The sequence below is a fragment of the Apiospora phragmitis genome, assembly GCF_038363925.1.
Source record: "Apiospora phragmitis strain CBS 135458 chromosome Unknown utg000007l:2111988.0-4706623.0:1.0-2598199.0, whole genome shotgun sequence".
In the NCBI taxonomy this organism is placed as follows: Eukaryota; Fungi; Ascomycota; class Sordariomycetes; order Amphisphaeriales; family Apiosporaceae; genus Apiospora; species Apiospora phragmitis.
In genome coordinates, this window is record NW_027117406.1 from 1,799,324 (window position 1) to 1,815,453 (window position 16,130).

General features: G+C 53.7%; 7 protein-coding genes across 7 annotated transcripts; 3 read left to right on the forward strand and 4 right to left on the reverse strand.

The window, feature by feature from the left end:
* Positions 1 to 1,734: 1,734 nt before the first annotated feature.
* Positions 1,735 to 2,889, forward strand: PG994_008163 (uncharacterized protein; the record flags this gene model as incomplete). The annotated part of the gene is made up of 1 exon (XM_066859572.1): positions 1,735 to 2,889. One exon carries the CDS (start codon positions 1,735 to 1,737, stop codon positions 2,887 to 2,889), a length of 1,155 nt encoding a protein of 384 aa, XP_066715059.1.
* Positions 2,890 to 3,075: 186 nt separating this feature from the next.
* On the reverse strand, positions 3,076 to 4,163 carry PG994_008164 (uncharacterized protein; the record flags this gene model as incomplete). The annotated part of the gene is made up of 2 exons (XM_066859573.1): positions 3,076 to 3,951; positions 4,026 to 4,163. The coding sequence occupies 2 exons, from the start codon at positions 4,161 to 4,163 to the stop codon at positions 3,076 to 3,078; spliced, it is 1,014 nt and encodes a 337-aa protein (XP_066715060.1).
* A 486-nt stretch (positions 4,164 to 4,649) lies between these two features.
* PG994_008165 (UDP-glucoronosyl and UDP-glucosyl transferase family protein) lies at positions 4,650 to 6,282 on the reverse strand (the record flags this gene model as incomplete). Its single annotated transcript, XM_066859574.1, has 4 exons — positions 4,650 to 4,655; positions 4,780 to 4,969; positions 5,028 to 5,645; positions 5,723 to 6,282. The coding sequence occupies 4 exons, from the start codon at positions 6,280 to 6,282 to the stop codon at positions 4,650 to 4,652; spliced, it is 1,374 nt and encodes a 457-aa protein (XP_066715061.1).
* Positions 6,283 to 6,748: 466 nt separating this feature from the next.
* Positions 6,749 to 8,436, forward strand: PG994_008166 (uncharacterized protein; the record flags this gene model as incomplete). The annotated part of the gene is made up of 7 exons (XM_066859575.1): positions 6,749 to 6,794; positions 6,849 to 6,907; positions 6,947 to 7,192; positions 7,247 to 7,433; positions 7,503 to 7,749; positions 7,822 to 8,170; positions 8,230 to 8,436. The coding sequence occupies 7 exons, from the start codon at positions 6,749 to 6,751 to the stop codon at positions 8,434 to 8,436; spliced, it is 1,341 nt and encodes a 446-aa protein (XP_066715062.1).
* Positions 8,437 to 11,751: 3,315 nt separating this feature from the next.
* Positions 11,752 to 13,845, reverse strand: PG994_008167 (uncharacterized protein; the record flags this gene model as incomplete). Its single annotated transcript, XM_066859576.1, has 8 exons — positions 11,752 to 11,920; positions 11,987 to 12,150; positions 12,192 to 12,374; positions 12,460 to 12,747; positions 12,812 to 12,902; positions 12,951 to 13,016; positions 13,072 to 13,522; positions 13,584 to 13,845. The coding sequence occupies 8 exons, from the start codon at positions 13,843 to 13,845 to the stop codon at positions 11,752 to 11,754; spliced, it is 1,674 nt and encodes a 557-aa protein (XP_066715063.1).
* A 385-nt stretch (positions 13,846 to 14,230) lies between these two features.
* Positions 14,231 to 14,842, forward strand: PG994_008168 (uncharacterized protein; the record flags this gene model as incomplete). Its single annotated transcript, XM_066859577.1, has 4 exons — positions 14,231 to 14,284; positions 14,412 to 14,459; positions 14,514 to 14,577; positions 14,625 to 14,842. The coding sequence occupies 4 exons, from the start codon at positions 14,231 to 14,233 to the stop codon at positions 14,840 to 14,842; spliced, it is 384 nt and encodes a 127-aa protein (XP_066715064.1).
* Positions 14,843 to 15,089: 247 nt separating this feature from the next.
* On the reverse strand, positions 15,090 to 16,122 carry PG994_008169 (Cytochrome P450 monooxygenase 1; the record flags this gene model as incomplete). Its single annotated transcript, XM_066859578.1, has 3 exons — positions 15,090 to 15,455; positions 15,503 to 15,649; positions 15,679 to 16,122. 3 exons carry the CDS (start codon positions 16,120 to 16,122, stop codon positions 15,090 to 15,092), a joined length of 957 nt encoding a protein of 318 aa, XP_066715065.1.
* Between the last annotated feature and the right edge of the window lie 8 nt (positions 16,123 to 16,130).

Genomic DNA, 16,130 nt, shown 5'->3' on the forward strand with positions numbered 1-16,130 from the left:
CAAAGCCCTTGCCTTTCGCTATTGTCGAGGAAAACCCACGAAAGTATGCTGCCTTGATGGCTTGGTGATGGGAGAGATGGCCAGCAGCGTATGCGGCGGCGATCTCACCGCTGGAGTGCCCGACCACTGAGTCGGGGACGATTCCCCAAGAGCGCACCAAGTCTACAAGGGCAATTTGGATCGCCGTTGTGATGGGCTGTGCCAGCTCGGCTTCCTTCAACCGAGATTTTTCCGGCCCTCGGAGGAGTTCTTCGACTAGGTCCCAGGGCGACCCCATCATGACAAGAATTTCACAGCATTGACGTATAGAGGCATAGAATACGGGATCCGCAAGCAGCTCGCAGCCCATGCCAGCCCATTGAGCGCCTTGCCCGCTGAAGACGAAACTGACGTTGACCTCTGGTGAAATTCGAGTCAGGGCGTCCGTGGTCTGCGATGCCTTTCTCAGAGCTTCGAGGAGCTGTGGCGGGGTCGAGGCGACTGTGCTGAAGCGCCAGGGCATGATAGACCGACGATCTGAGAGTGTGTAAGCGAGATCTCCAAGTGAAGTAGGATCCTCGTGCTGCGAAACCCACTCCGCCGTGTCGGCCAGTAGGCTACGCAGCGAGGATTGACTGGCGGCGGTTAGAGTAAACAGCCGCGGGACACTCTCCGCGATAACTTCGTCAGCTGTGTCCGGTAACGACGGCCGCTCCAAGACGGCATGCGCGTTCGTACCTCCGTACCCAAAGCTGTCGACGGCTACTCGCAGAACACCCTCGCGAGATCGCAGCGGCTGCAGAGTGCGCGGAACTGCGATGTTCTTCTCCGCGAGGTCCAGACTGGGCCGGGCGTGCTCAAAGTTAACATTGGGCGGGATAGCGCCGTGCTCCAGCATCAAGATCGCCTTGATCATGGCGGCTAGGCCACTGGCACTCTCCAGGTGACCGATGTTGGATTTTATTGATCCGACCACGAGCGGCCGTGCTGGATCACGCTCGCGGCAAAATACGCGAGATATGCTTTCGAGCTCCGCGCTATCGCCGGCCAGCGTACCGGTACCGTGTGCTTCCACGTAGCCCACGCCCCGCGGATCCAGCCTGAGCCCGCCCCACACGCTACGCGCCAAAGCCTCCTGAGCCGCACCGCTGGGAAGCGTGATCCCGGCCGTGTGGCCGTCCTGGTTAACGGCCGCGTCTCGGAGGATGGCGCGAATCGGATCCCGGGCTTGGAGGGCGTCGTCCAGTCTTTTGATGACGAGGGTGGCGATGCCCTCGCCGCGGCCGTAGCCCGCGCCCCGGCTGTCGAACGAGTAGGACCGGCCGTCTCGGTTCAGCATGTGCAGGTTGCTCATCGAGATCATGTGGTCGGGGCTCAGGATCAGGTTGGCGGCACCCGCCAAGGCCATGTCGGACGTCCCCGAGCGCAGAGCCTTGACTTCACCCTGGTGTTTCAAGATGTGCTGGATACAAAGATGCTACGCGGAGCTGCTGATAGATTGCTTCGAAGAGAGGGTTGGCGACAGCTTGGTGCGAGGTTAAGACGAACGGTATGGTATACCACCCATTGGGTTAGACGTATGATGAGCACTGTACTGACACCCTCGGATAGGAGAGCGGTGAATTGGAATATCACCTGCCTGCAGAGTTCACGGAAGATCGCCCCCTCTTCCTCTTTACTACAGACAAGCATGACATGTCTATCTGCGACCATCCGATATTATGTAATATACCCAAAGCGAATACAGACATCCCAATGGTACACGAGCCAGCAGCCAATTCCTTCCGCACTTATATGCGCGCCCCAACAACCCCGGAGGCCTTCGAAGACTGGCTCTACAATGATATCCCACAGCTCGCCTTCCACGTAGTGAGCTTCCAGGACGCCACCATAGTTACCGTGACTTTGCTGCATACGCTCACGGACGCCATGGGTCTCATGGCCTTCTACAGGGCGTGGACAGCAACGCTTCGGGGCGACGACGATGCCATTGCGCCATACATGGGGTACAAGGACGAAGACCCATTGGAAAATCTCCAGAAAGGAAAGTCGCCTCCAAGGTACATGTTCACAGATCGACTACTAAAAGGCTGGGGGTTTTTCAAGTTCGTGGTCCGGAATATTATGGAACGCCTCTGGTACCCCGAAGCCACAATGCGATTCGTATTCGTTCCTGGCATGTTTATCAGCAAACTAGCCTCATCTGCGAGAGAGGATCTGGCAGCGGCCCGAAATGACGGGGACTCGTCCAAGGTGTTCCTTTCGGATAGTGACGTTCTTTGCGCATGGTGGACCAGGCTTATAGTCAGGGCCCTCCGTCTCCCTCCCAGCCGCACCGTTTGTCTGACCAACAATTTCGATGCACGGGACGTTCTGGCAGATCTGGGTCTCCTCCCAAGCCCCAATATCTCGCTGTTGGCGAACGCGGCGTATTCCGCCCCGTGTTTCGAATGGGCGGGGAGGTATGCCAGTCCCAGCTGGCCCCTCGGCCTTCTCGCCGAACGGGTCCGGAGCACTATCCAGCTGCACCGCACGGTGGAGCAAGTCCAGGCCCAAGACGCGGCTCTCCGCGAGAGCCAGGCGAGGACGGGGCATATGCCGCTATACGGGGACTCGAGCATGCTGTTTTGCTCCTTCACCAACTGCCATCGCGGGAAGCTCTTCCAGATGGACTTCTCGCCTGCCGTCGTCACCGACGGCGAGCAGCAGCAGCTAGAGCATAAACCTGGCAGAGGGCGCCCTGTGTTCATCAATTGCACGAGCATGGAATCCCGGTGGTCCTCGAGGAATGCCACGGCCATAATGGGAAGAAGTGAAGAGTCTGGTGGCTGGTGGCTGGAGTGTCGCTTGAGACGCGACGTCTGGGAGAGGATAGATCAGCAATTGAAGACCCTGTCGCACAGCGCTTGACAAAACCGGTCATATGGAGTAGTGCGGATGCCATAATAGAGTATATATCGTATACTGCATTCAATGTAAGGAATACTAAATTCATCCATTGTGGGAAACCAACATGATTTGGATAACAATTTACAATTTGAACGTATTAAACATTGGTCATACTCACACTGAACATACCTCAATTCTGCCCCTAAACTATGTATTCAGATCACCTTTGTATTGTCTCAAAACTGCCTTCACCTCACTCCAAACACGCCCTTGTAAGGCTTTCCATTCATCTTCGCTTATACCAGGCGACCAGTCATCATAGTGATCATTTACCCACATCCTCCCGTGCGCCTCCTGTCCCCGCAACAGTCCGGTTACAAGCGTCCTGCTTCCCTGCTCGGCGGTCCGCGCAATAACCGCATTAAAGGCAGCCATGAACCATCTCACCGCCGCGGGGAACTCTCTGTACAGGTTGGTCTTGCACTGCCCGGGACAGCAAGCCAGGATAGTCGGGCCCGCCGCCGCGGGGCCGTTGTCCTCCACCAAGCCGTCCAGGACAAACATCAGCAGCAGCTTGGCCTCGTAGTACGCCCGCTGGGCCGTCCAGCGCTCCCGGCCGCTGAAGTACGCCAGGGCGCCCCGGGCGGGATCCGCCAGCAGCGGCGCCACGTCCGCGCTGGCGACGTTGCAGTAGCTGATGGAGTTGACGAACTCCAGCACGCTCCCGGGCGTCGCCCGGAGGAGCGGCAGGAGAGCCACGGCCAGGAGCGCGGGGGCGAGCACGTTGACCTGGAACGTCGTGGGCCAGCCGTCTGCCGTCGTCTCGCGGGTCGGCAGCGCCAGGCCGGCGCTCAGCAGGACGCAGTCCAGCGCCGGCGTCGTCCGCTTGACGGTCTCGGCGAACTGGCGGACGGACGGGAAAGAGGTGTACTCGACGGGCACGACTTGGATCGCCGAACTGTCAAGCGACGGCACTTTGGCGAGGATGTCGCGTTTTGCGCCCTCGCCTTTTTCGGTCGTTCTTGCGCCCAGGATCAGCTTCTTTGGCTTCAGCGCTGCGATACGCAGGGCAGCTTGATAGCCCTAGTAAGAGAGAGAGTAGCTGGTCAGTTATTGGAAGACCTATGAAACACTGATAGACGATGGATGATACTGACAATACCACTGGCGCATCCCGTGATGGCGACCGTTTTCCCCGCGAAGGACTCGCTGGGCGGCTCCCCTGGGGGGTTCAACCCTCCTTGGCGCAGGTACGCCACTGTGACCTTGCCATGGGGACCGTTGAATTGCACCATCTTTACCTGGTTTCTTCGTTGTATGTAGGATACTATTTGCGTGGTCCAAATGGAGGCGAGCCCTTTGAGGTTCGTACTGGCACTCTAAGGGGAATAAGCCGTACCCTATACCCAACTAGGTAAGCCCGGCTGCGTGTTATAGCATCTTTTGCCATTTCAGGAAGATATTGTGGGCCGCCAAGAATGTGTAATTGTGTATCTTAGTCATGGCAATTGTATACAGCTCTCAGCCCATGGCCGACAAGTCCTTGAGGTTGACAGAAATCATATCTTATTGATTTGGAAAGTGACAGTCACAGATCAAAGACCCTTCTAAATTCTGAAGGGATGCCGGGAAGAGGTTTGGCTAATCAGTCATAAGCACCGAATATGAGTTTTACCAGGCTATGATTAACGGCTCACGAAATTACATGTCTGGGAAGCTGTGCTGCGTGAAATCATGTCATTGATTTGTATATACCAATGATATAATCTTGAGTCATCTCTTCACCCCTCGAAGCAAAGATCAGTGACAATCCTAGCAGATTCAACCCTTCCGCCACTCTTCCGACAAACCTCACCCAACTGCGCAGCCTTCTCCGCCATAGCCTGCGCATCCCCCTTTCTTCCTACCGACAGTTCTCAATAGCGCTGCCCCAAATTCCTCCGCGTCAACCAGGTTTGGTGCCACATAGCTGTCATTGTCGACCACACAGCTGTGGCCAATATCCCGGTTTCCGTAGGTACCAATCCCCAGATACTCAACACGCGTGGCATAGTCGAATGTATCATACCACATCGCGAGCACGATCTGTGGAACACCAGCCCTGTTTAATGAAGTGTGTGTTAGTCAGATTAAAGTCCGCCCGAGAAGGGGGCGCTTACCATGTGGCCTCGAAATACGAATTGGCCCCGCCATGATGCACCGAGCACACAATATGGCCACTTCGCAGAATAGCCACTGGATCCGCCTTCAGCCAGTTCTCGATCCGGATCCGCCCGCTCTCGATCTCCCGCCCAAGCAACTGCTGTACGCTCTCCAGGCCCGACCGCTCCGACGTCGCCTCGGTCTTGAGCTTCCACAGCACCTGGACGTCCGGCCGCGCCGCGAGGAGGACGCGCAGGCCGAGGGCCTGCTCGCGCACCGTCGCGGCATAGGCCTCGAAGTGGGTGCCGAGAGAGACGAGCACGGTCGGGCCGCGCCGGAGCCAGCGCAGGAGGTCCGGGTCGCTCGCCTCGATGGGCGGCGCCGCGACGAGGATGGGCCCGCAGTCGTGCACGTTGGGCGGGATCCGCATCGGCAGGTCGGCCGCGGGCAGCGAGGGCGTGATCTGCGGGACGTCCGGCGCCCAGGGCGTGAAGCTGCCCAGGGCGCCTTCGATGCCGCGGGCCGCTCTTGCTTGGTTGAGGGCGACGACCTGTGGGTGCGAGCGGCATTTCTTGGAGTTCCAGTAGCAATAGATATTGTCCACAATTTGGCTCCAGGCACGGGGTATGTGAACCCTGTCGAGAATCTAAAGCAGTCCGGTATCAGCCGAATCGAACGATTCCGGGTGTACATAGCGGGTTGGGAAGCTCACGCTGGGTATTTCCACCAAGCGGCGAGCCAGGGCTGCTGCGGTATCACACCGTCTGCGACATTCCAAGGATGTAGTACCGCATACTTTCGCTTCAGAGTGCGTGCCATGTCGTGCACAGGAAGAAGGATGGGGTCTACGACGACCAGTGAAGGGTCCAGCTTCTTGGTCAAGTCGGCAGACCAATCAAACAATGAGAGATACTGGCCGGGCTCCATGATGGCAAGGGCTTTCAGCGTCAACAGGGCGGTGCGCGCCGCCCCGTTGCGGCCGGGCGGGTGCGGCACATCCGCCTTCTTCCGGTCTTTGCCCGCCGCGGCCCAGGTGGCGAAGCCGGGGAACTGGGCGAGGTTGTGGAACTCGATGGGCGAGATGGGCTGGGACGGGTTCTCCTCCCGGACCTTCTGGATGAGACTGTCGAGGCGCGGCTGGAGGGGCGCAAACGACGCGATGTGGATGTCTACTCTGTTCTGGCGGAGGAGCTCGTAGATGGTGGCGAGGACCACGTTGACGTAGCCGAAGTCGCTGATCGCGAAGAAGAGAACGATTGGGCGTTCGGGCATCTTGTCTGTGGTCGCACACGGAGTAGGGCTTTGGGCTGCGTTGGGGCGCTGGGGTTTCCAATCTTCAGGAACAAAATCATCCTATCCAATGAACAGATGATTGTATTTGGGAGTGTCAGGACCTACAGTGGTAATCTTGGCTGCTGGTATTACCTGCAGTCTGGAACCTGTTTTGTGGATGGCTGACTGATCTGGAAATCAATGGTTCTTGCTCGGGACCCTCCCAAGCACAGATTGCCTATTCGGGTAATTGTACCACCCTATTATAGAAAGCCCGAGTACGCCCCAGGTTGCCCTGTTTATTGACAATTTTTATTCTGTAGCAATTAATTCCATAGAAGAATACTTACCGAGGCTGCCTTACCCTTAAGAAACTCAGTATCAGCTAAAACGTTTGCCTTTGGCATTGTCGATATCTGTAGCAGCGTCGTTCAATTCTCAAGAAGACTCCATCAAATATCTCATGATGGAGATTGTCGAGACTTCTACGCCCAAGGTGGCTTTCATAACAGGTCATTATTTCCTCCGGTTGTGATTCACACAATCAAAGCTGATTATATAACCAGGAATCACCGGCCAAGATGGTTCCTACCTCGCAGAGATTTTGCTGGAAAAGGGCTACGAAGTGCACGGACTTGTTTGACCGTCCTCTCAGAGACGGCAGGCTCTGAATCACCCCGTGCGCCATGGAGTGACTCTCCACTATGGCGACATGACAGACTCAGGGACGCTTCTGCAGATCCTGGGCGGTATATGTGTCGATGAAGTCTACCACCTTGCTGCTCAGTCTCACGTGGGTGTCTCGTTCGAGACTCCACTGTTAACCTGCGACATCAATGCTCTGGGAACCCTGAGATTGCTGGAGGCCTTGAGAATTCTGAAACTGGAGAAGAAAGTCCGATTCTATAGTGTGAGTTACCTTCCCTAGTGCAACGGGAGAGAGTCGAAGCTAACGGCTGAAGAGGCGGTCACCTCGGAGCTCTTCGGAAACGATGCACCGGCCCCTCAAACCGAGGCGACACCATTTCACCCAGTCTCGCCGTATGCCGTATCCAAGCAATTCCAGTTCGCTATCACTGCCAACTTTCGGGAGGCGTACGGCTTTCACGCCTCCAATGGCATTTTGTTCAACCATGAGTCACCAAGACGGGGTAAGTGACAGCCATCTTATGGAATTTCGCGAGGAAATCTTCTGGCCGCTGCTAATCTCGGGAGTGCAGGGACAACTTTCGTCACCCGCAAAATCACTTCACAGGTAGCTTTGATTGCCTGCGGGCTGTCAGACGGGTTTGAACTCGGCAACCTGAACGCCACCAGAGACTGGGGCCATGCCCGAGACTATATGGAAGGTGTGTACCTCATGCTGCAACAGCCGGTCGGTGGAGACTACGTGCTAGCGACCGGCGAAGCATCGAGCGTGAGGCGGTTCGTCGAAGCCGCTTTCCGCGTCATCGGAACCAAGATCGAGTAAGTCAAACCTCATTTGCCTCGCTTCCACCCTTGGTGTGAATCTGCCAACTAATCCGCTCTCAACCCCAGATGGTCGGGTGAAGGCGTAGACGAGATCGGTACCGAGTCGGGGACCGGGAAAGTTCGCGTCGTGGTGAACCCCAAGTTTTACCGACCAGTGGAAAACGAAGATTTGCTCGGGTCTGCTGCGAAGGCCAAGGAGGTGCTGGGGTGGGAGCCAAAGTACGGGTTTGAGAAACTCGTCGAGGAAATGGTTTTTTCCGACATCGAACTGGTCAAGAACGGCAAGATATTTTCCAACACCAATCTGGATTGGTTGGTGGACGAATCCGGCGGCGTGGTTGGTTCGGGTGCGGTGAACGAACCGACCTATGTGGAGAACCGAGCCCCTATTGACGCAGATTCGTCCGCCTGGGCGGTAGACGAATCTCAGAACGCGGGAGATCCGGTCGTCGAGGTGGAAAGGGCTCCGACCAGTCGGTTGCCGGATCGGAGCACACGGAAGATTCGGGCATTGGTGGCCTGGAGAAGCCACAAGCATTCGACGTCACCGAGGCCAAATGCTCTACTACTCTCAACGGGGCTCCTCGCGGGTTGGATGGCGTTGGCGAAGCGAAGGCTGTTTTGGACAACAATGGGGGAACAGATGCACGTTGCTTGAGTCTGCCCCCTCTGTCCATTTAATGGCTGCGGAAACCTAAAGAATTACCCCGTTGAGATAACTACCTTGGCACCAATCATGTAAGGGGATGAAATACAGTTAATAAGCGATGAGGGCCAGGGCTCCTTTATGTCCGTATTAGAATAGATCAGTTTCGACTTATTCCAACAGTTTACCCGTATGTATAAAAGATGCGCCGAACATCAATTCGTTTTCTTGGATCAGCAGCAATCCAGTTAGTCTTGAAATTTGCTGGTGGTCAATGTTCCAGCGTCTCGGCGCTCTGACCACCTTCATCAGACGCACAGCACACTGTGGTAACAGGCTACCCGTGCCACGCCCCCACTTTATTTGAAATCCGCTAAGGCTCAGCAACTAAAGTTGGTGCTGATCAGTTGAATGACCAGATCAGTTAAATGACCAGGTTTTTAGGATATAGCATGCTGTATATTAAAAACGCCGCAAATAACGCGTTTTCCCAATGGATTCGATAACTTCGCATGGTTTAAGTATACCAATAGTACGCCAACGCCGAGCCTCTTTTGCGGCCTCTAAAATGGTCTTTTTCCGGTTCTTCAAGGCCTTCTCTTCGGCCTGTTGTAGTATACGCCGAGCTTTAGCCTCTTCACTCTCGATCTTCTTTTTGACCATCTGCCGGCCTTCAGCTACTGTTAAAACACCCCCTGACTGTAGTTGATATGCTTTATTATGCCGGCGAGACTTAGAAACGCGTTCAGCTAGCTTGGTTCGGCCAAGATCTCTCTTCACTTGGAGGAGTTCATCGGCGGCTGTAAATGATCCCTTAATAAACCGACCTAGCCGTGTAGCTATGTCAGGAGTTAGATCGAGGTCTGGATCGGTTAAAGAAGCCTGTATTTTATCGGTAATCTTGTTGAATTGGCGCACAGTTACTGGTGTGGCTTCTGACGACGATGATATTAAGGGTGGAGGGGTCGGAGTCTTCGGGTTGCTCCGTTGGACTTCATCTAGAACGGGCTGAGGGTTGAAGGGCCAGATTCCGGTCTTTTTGAAGGCAGAAAGGATGGTGTTATACTTAAAGGCCTTCGTACGTACGTCCTCGATCAAATCCAGGAACTCAAGCTTCGTTATATTGCTACAGCCATCTCGGACTAGTTGATCAAGTGCCTTCGCATGCCAGTGTTTATACGGCTGGAAGCATACAACATCCAACGGCTGAAGTATATGTGTGAGATGCGGTGTCAAGCCGAAGGGGACAATATTATTATCATCACAGTACAGTACGGATTGCTTGGTGTGATGTGAACCGTGGCCGTCAACAATTAACAACAGGTTTTTGCCGACTTGTAATTTCTTCGAATGTAAATTGAAGTGTTGAAGCCATTCAAGGCTGATCTCGTCATTAGAATAACCGGTCTCGCAGGGCCGTAATGCTGTGTCGGGGTGTAGCCGGCGGTCATACTAGTGAGCCTGGTGAATAACACCGGTCAATAACAGAAAGGTCGGTATAACCCTCCCGCCGGCAGAGATGGCCTCAATTGCAGTGGCAGACTCTCTATTCTCCGGAAGGGCAATGTAATGAGCCCTTTTACGCTTCGTAACCACCAATTGGCTCTTGCCAACGCCGATCCGGAAGCCGGTCTCATCCATATTCCATATATCGGCCGGGTCGATGCCGTACGCAATAATGGTCTGTCCAAGCAGCTCGAAGTATTGCCGAATAATTTCAATATTCTCTGCGTATTGGCGGTTCGAATCGAGTTGTTTTTGGGTTTGGTGGAAGTAACCGTGACGCTGAAGGAAACGCCTGGTCCAATGCTTGCCGACTGTTCGGATCGATCCGGTCTCGGTGGTTGAGCCGCGCTCTTTTAGGATCAAATTGGCCGCATCCTCCACGAATTCTGACCGGACCGCTAAGTTAATTCGATCAAGCCGGTCAATATAATGACATACAGCCTTTTCTTCGGCGTCGGTAAGTAAAGAGTAAGCTGGTGAGTGGCCGGCGCGAGGTCGTTGACCGCGGAGTCGCTTGGAGAGGGTTTCGCGCGGTACGTTATAGTTATCCGCCAACTCCGAAATATTGGTCAAATTCTGCAGCTAAATAGAAGCCTGTCGCTTCCTGCAACCGATCCTCGATAGAAAGCGCGAAAATAGGCATAATATTGATAGTAAAACGCATTGGTGTTGTAAAAGAGAGAAAAGTTGGTCATTCAACTGATCAGCACCAACTTCAGTTGCTGAGCCTTAGCGAATTTCAAATAAAGTGGTGGCGTGGCACGGGTACAGAACCAGGTTTCGGTCACCCCTCAGGCCACGTTTCATACTTCAGCTGGCTGAAGCTTTTCGGCTTACAAAGCATAACAGCTGGATCTCTCAGCGAAGCGTTTCAATCGCATCGGTCGCTGATTTAAAATAGACTCTGGCTGAATGTTTCGATCAGACCCCGTGAGTCTAACAAATCAAATTACAGGATCCTGACTAAAAAACATAGTGAACTTGGAATCGGCTAAATGAGCTGATCGAGGGCCTTAAGCCTGGGGCCCAGGGGGCCTTCTAGGGGGCCTTCTAGGGGGCCTTCTAGGGGGCCTTCCAGGGGACCTTCTAAGGGCCTCAGGGCTTTTAAGGGAAGGGGCTCGTGCGACGATATTTTGGTAAGTGTGGCATTAATTCGCGCACGGTATCGTCCGTCGCGCCGGCGTGCGTGAAATCTGGTGAGTGTGGTATTGCTCGCGCTCGACCCTCGAGGTTCCGGATGAACGCTATCTCTATTTCGACGGCAGCACGGAAGAGGCCGTGGTGGCGTCAACGATATCGCAGGAGGGATTCAGCTGCCAGCATCAGCTAGATTTAAAACGCACAGCTGAATCCGGACAACAAGCGGGCTAATTAACGGAAAAAGCTAGCTTAAAATATCGGCTGAGCCCGCCGGCTGTCGAGGACCGCGCACACCCCATAAGCTTCAGCCGGCTGACCGAACGAAACGTGGCCTCAACTTAAGAGCCAGCTACCGGTATTACTCTTAAACTAAGTACCTGAAATAGAATGGCGAATATACAGATAGAGACCCAGGTCTTCATAGATGAGTTATTTGTACTACTGCCCTGTATGTTGGCTGGATTGGGGGCTTTGTTTTAGTGACTTCTATTTATCAGTGATTGCTTCAGTAGAGTGCGTCATGCTTTCAGCGGGCGCTACAGTGGATATCACATTACAGTGGTTCAATTGAAACGTAGCCTGCAAAACGCGCGAGAGTCCCTGCCACAAACGGCGTAGCAAGCACCATGTGCCTTAAGTATTTTCATACCGCTTCAAATCCAGTTTACTGGAACCAGTACTGACAGTTAGTGATCAATCCCGAGTTAGACCACAAGGGCATTGAGGCCCCGGGAATCGTGCTTTGCAACGCCGAATTCGTTGTCGACCACCGGATAGACATCCGAAGCATCGCTATCGCCTAGCTGCATGCGGTAATCTTTGTTGGGTCGGAACAACGTTCCCAGTATCAGGTACATCTGGGCCCACGCGACGCTGTAGAGACAATTGGTCAGTATGGAACTCGAAATACACAAACAAAAAGACGTTTGGTATTCTTACTGCATGCCGATACAGTTCCGGGAGCCGGCAAGGAAAGGATTGAAATTGCGCTTCATGCGGGGGTCCAGGTTGTCGCCCAGCCACCGGTCGGGGTTGAACTTTTCGGGGTCGGGAAATACGTCGGGGTCCATGTGCATTGTGTATGGCGATAGGCTGACTGGTGTCTAAATAAGAGCGAGTCTGGTCAGCACAGAAGCATACATACATCGACGGTCCACGGTTTCTTCGGGCTGCTAATTACCCCTTTGGGAATGACGAAGTCTCCATATCGGAGGTCAATGTCAGTGGCAATACGTGACTTGCGGCGGAACAGGCGCAGAAGTCGAAGCCCTTCTTTGATGCATGCTTCGAGATACGGGATCTGTTCAAGGTTGGTCCAGTCCGGTACCTGGAATCGATTAGCATCTACCTTTTCTTTCTTCTCCTGTCTTTCACAAGCTTTGCGCCTTATGCGAGTCTCAAAAGCGACTTACTTCTTCATCAAAGTTCGCCATCACTTCCTTCAGCTCATCTTGGAGACGTGCCTCAATCTTGCTATCAGCAAGGATGCAGTATGCAACGAATATCAGGGTCGCTGCGGTAGGATACGTCCCGGCGCCAAGGAAGGAGACAGCTTCGGCATTCAGACGCGCGGTGATCTTCTCAGTTTCCGGGATATCGCTCCGGAGAAGGTGGTGGAACATAGATCCGCCCTCCTCTTGGTCGCCGGTCTTCTCACCCGCTGTCTCGGCTCTGATGCGCGCGATACGCTTCTCACCCAGCTTTCCAGAAATGTCAATTCGAAATATCCAGCCATCATAGGGGATTGGATTGAACATCACTAACCATTTGCAGAACTTTGAAGCCAGCGGACTTGGGGACAAGGATCTGCACAAGCCAGTCGGGCATTCTCTGAGTTATTCTGAGCTTGTCAATGCTGTCCGGGTGTTCGTTTTCTTCTGGTTTGGGTCGCTTGCTAACTTACTCTCCAACCTGAGGGAAATGACGCAGAACCGGGATGATTCGCGCCGCGCCTCGAATCATGTCATACCTGGAATTATTAGTTTGAGGCTATGGTAACTTGACCAAGTCGAGAGCGCCCTTACCACTCGGGAGTGAAATCATTTCCTTTCAAGAGTGCAGGGCTTTCTCCGCACGCAATTTGTCCAACGATATCTCCGGTGAAGGAGGTAAAGACACAGTCGAGACGAACGGGCTTTCCGTTGCCTTTCAAAGACGACATTTTGTGGTCCAATGTCCTGATCTCTTCGTGTATGATGGACTGTATGCGAACGACGTTCTGGTAGCCCATGAACCTGTCGAGGGGCTTCCTTCGCAGCTGATGTATATCGTGTGTTCGCGTCGAACCAATGGAATCTAATCGGACCAGTTGAGCATAGTCCAGGGAATACTTATAGCAGTTCTGCTCACCTTCTTGTCCGAGCCCACGGGGAGGAATTATGTCAGTCCGGTGCTTTGCGGCGGCCGCGAAGACGGTCTGGAAGAACTCGGCATCGTTGACATGGATTTCTCCGGGAGCGACTCGCACGATCGGACCTGGGGCAGACTGTTACAAACTGCGATAAGGGGAAGAGAACTGAGGGCGGGTTGGACCTACCGTATTCTTCGTATATTTTCGCTAGTCGCGCAGGGAAGTCGTGGTAAGTGAGATCAACGCACGCCTCATACCAAGTGGTTGCAGCCAATAGTTTGGGCCCTGGGAAACGGGCGAGGGGGTGGAACCACAAACGGTAGATGACAAGAGCAAAACTGTAACATGCAATACCGACAATGATGGTATCTGTGAGATACCAGTAACTAATTTTCCCGAGGCCGGGAATCAAGTCCTGAGACTTTTCGAAAAGTGAAGCCAGAGCCATGGCGTCGTGATGTTAAAATCTGCTGTAATCTTGCGTCGTGAGAGCACTGCTATGCTACACCTGCAAAAAGGACACCAACCAAACCTTGTGTATATTCTCCTCCTAACTATTATCATACAGTGACAAAAAGCAGATATCGACCTAGCCGCAGTTACGACCCCTTCTGGAAGTTCCGAACGGGTTGCTTACTTAATGCTTTGGCTTACTACGCGGTCTAGATTGCACCAAGCCCGATTCGGCACCTACCGATGACACCTCCTGACAGCCACTCCCGGTCGATCCTTTTTAGGCGTGATGACATCAACCAGACCTCTTATATTACACCGTCGGAACTCTCAGCTGCTACAGACCAGATTGCAGTGCCAGTTCTACAAGCTCTCTCACAATGTCAATGAGCAAGATTAGGTCAGCTGAGGATGCCGAGACCTTCATGGCCAAGGTAAGTTTTTTCCTCTTTCATTTCCGCGTTTGTCCTGCTTGCTCATGGAGATATGGGATAGGTCTTCGACATCCTTGACTCGTACAATTACGAACGGTTTAGTGAAATTTTTGCAATGGACTTGCAGTACGAGGGCGGCTTACAGACCTCGTCTGGGCTTGAGAACTTTATTGGGGTAAGTTACAATGCGTCCATCCAGTGATCCAGTGGCTATGGCTGATCAAAACAGGATCTTAAGGAATCAATGAAGAAAATGCCTGGCATCAAGACCTCTCATTCTAGATATAACAATGGTTAGTTCCCTTCGTGGTACTGCTTAGAATACGGCTTACCATCCCAGACATCACCAGCGAGGGCACCATATACAGCTCTGGGCATTCCACTGCCCTCTTTGAGTCGCACCCAGACAAGCCAGTCACCATCCCGATGATTGGCGTATTCAAACTAGTCACTGACGGCCCCGAGAAGGACAAGATCAAGGAAATGAGAGTATACAAGGATCAATTGCCTTTCTACATGCTCCATCAGCAGTTGCCTGGTATGAAGGCAGGGAATTGAATTGTATCATTCTTCGTGTAGACAACACCACCACCACCACCACCACACTATATATACCATATCAGTGTAGTGAACAATGCCTTTTTTGCTGTATCCATAACTCATCTTCTGCTTTACCTTCTGATTATCCACGGCTGGGTTCTCTTTACTAGGTTTGGCAGATGCAAGTACCCTAACAGGCAGCACCTCCTTTTCGCGGACAACATAGCTTTAAGTAGTAAACACATAGTGCGACTATTTCAGATATCTAAGCACCAAGACTGCGGGGATCCCTTTTGGAAACTTGCAGGTGTACAGGACTTTTCATCCAGACGTGCCAAGCTTTGGACCGCTCGAAAGCCTCCCCGTCCGCCTCGTTGATGGTCCAGTCGAATTCCCACAATAATCTCGCGAGCGTCAACCTCATTTCCATCCACGCCAGGCCTCTCCCGATGCACACATTGACTCCCATAAGAAATGGCTGGACGGCATCGAGCTCATCATCTTTGAATTCGGGGTCTCCCAACCAGCGTTGGGGTGATACTCGTTTGGAACTCGAAAATGGGACGAAGAGCGATTGGCAGCAAACTGGGAGACGTAAATCGCAGTCTGTGTGATAGGCTCGGTCAGTATACTCTCCGCTGCAGCACACAAGAAAGCATCAGGTCAACCAAATCTCACCTTCTTGGGAATATGATGGCCTGCAATGTCCAGCCCATCCACGACGACCTGCCTGGCCAGGCCATTGGGCTCAGCTGGTGTCATTCTCAGAGCTTCATCTATGGTGGCCTTGAGATACGGCAACTTCCGCACAGCATCGTCATTGATCTCTTCGGCGAAGAAAATGCGGACCGTACTTCTGCGGCCGCCGTCCGGAAGCAGTCGGGGTTCTTGGCCAGATAGTAGCTCGTAGCGGTCAAGGCGAACCCCGTCGTCTCGCTTCCCGCAATCACGATGGCCGTCAGGTTCCCGTCCACCTCCACAGGGCCGAGCGGGTCTCCGGCGGCATGGAGGTTGGAGTAAATGCTCGATTTCTTCGACGAAGCAGAAGACGCGACGTTCCGCTCGCACTTGGACCGGACGAGGCGAACGAACAAGCCCTCGACGCCCGACAGCCGGACGAGGAGGTCCTTGAGCCCCTTCCACCAGGCGACGAACACGACGAAACAGGAGAGCGAGACCATGTCCATGGACAGCGCCAGGCAGGGGTGGCTCTCCTGCTTCGAGACGCAGTCGAAGGATTCGCCCCAGCACACGTCCACGACCATGTCGAACGTGAGCCACTGGAACCATTGGGTCATGTTCGTGC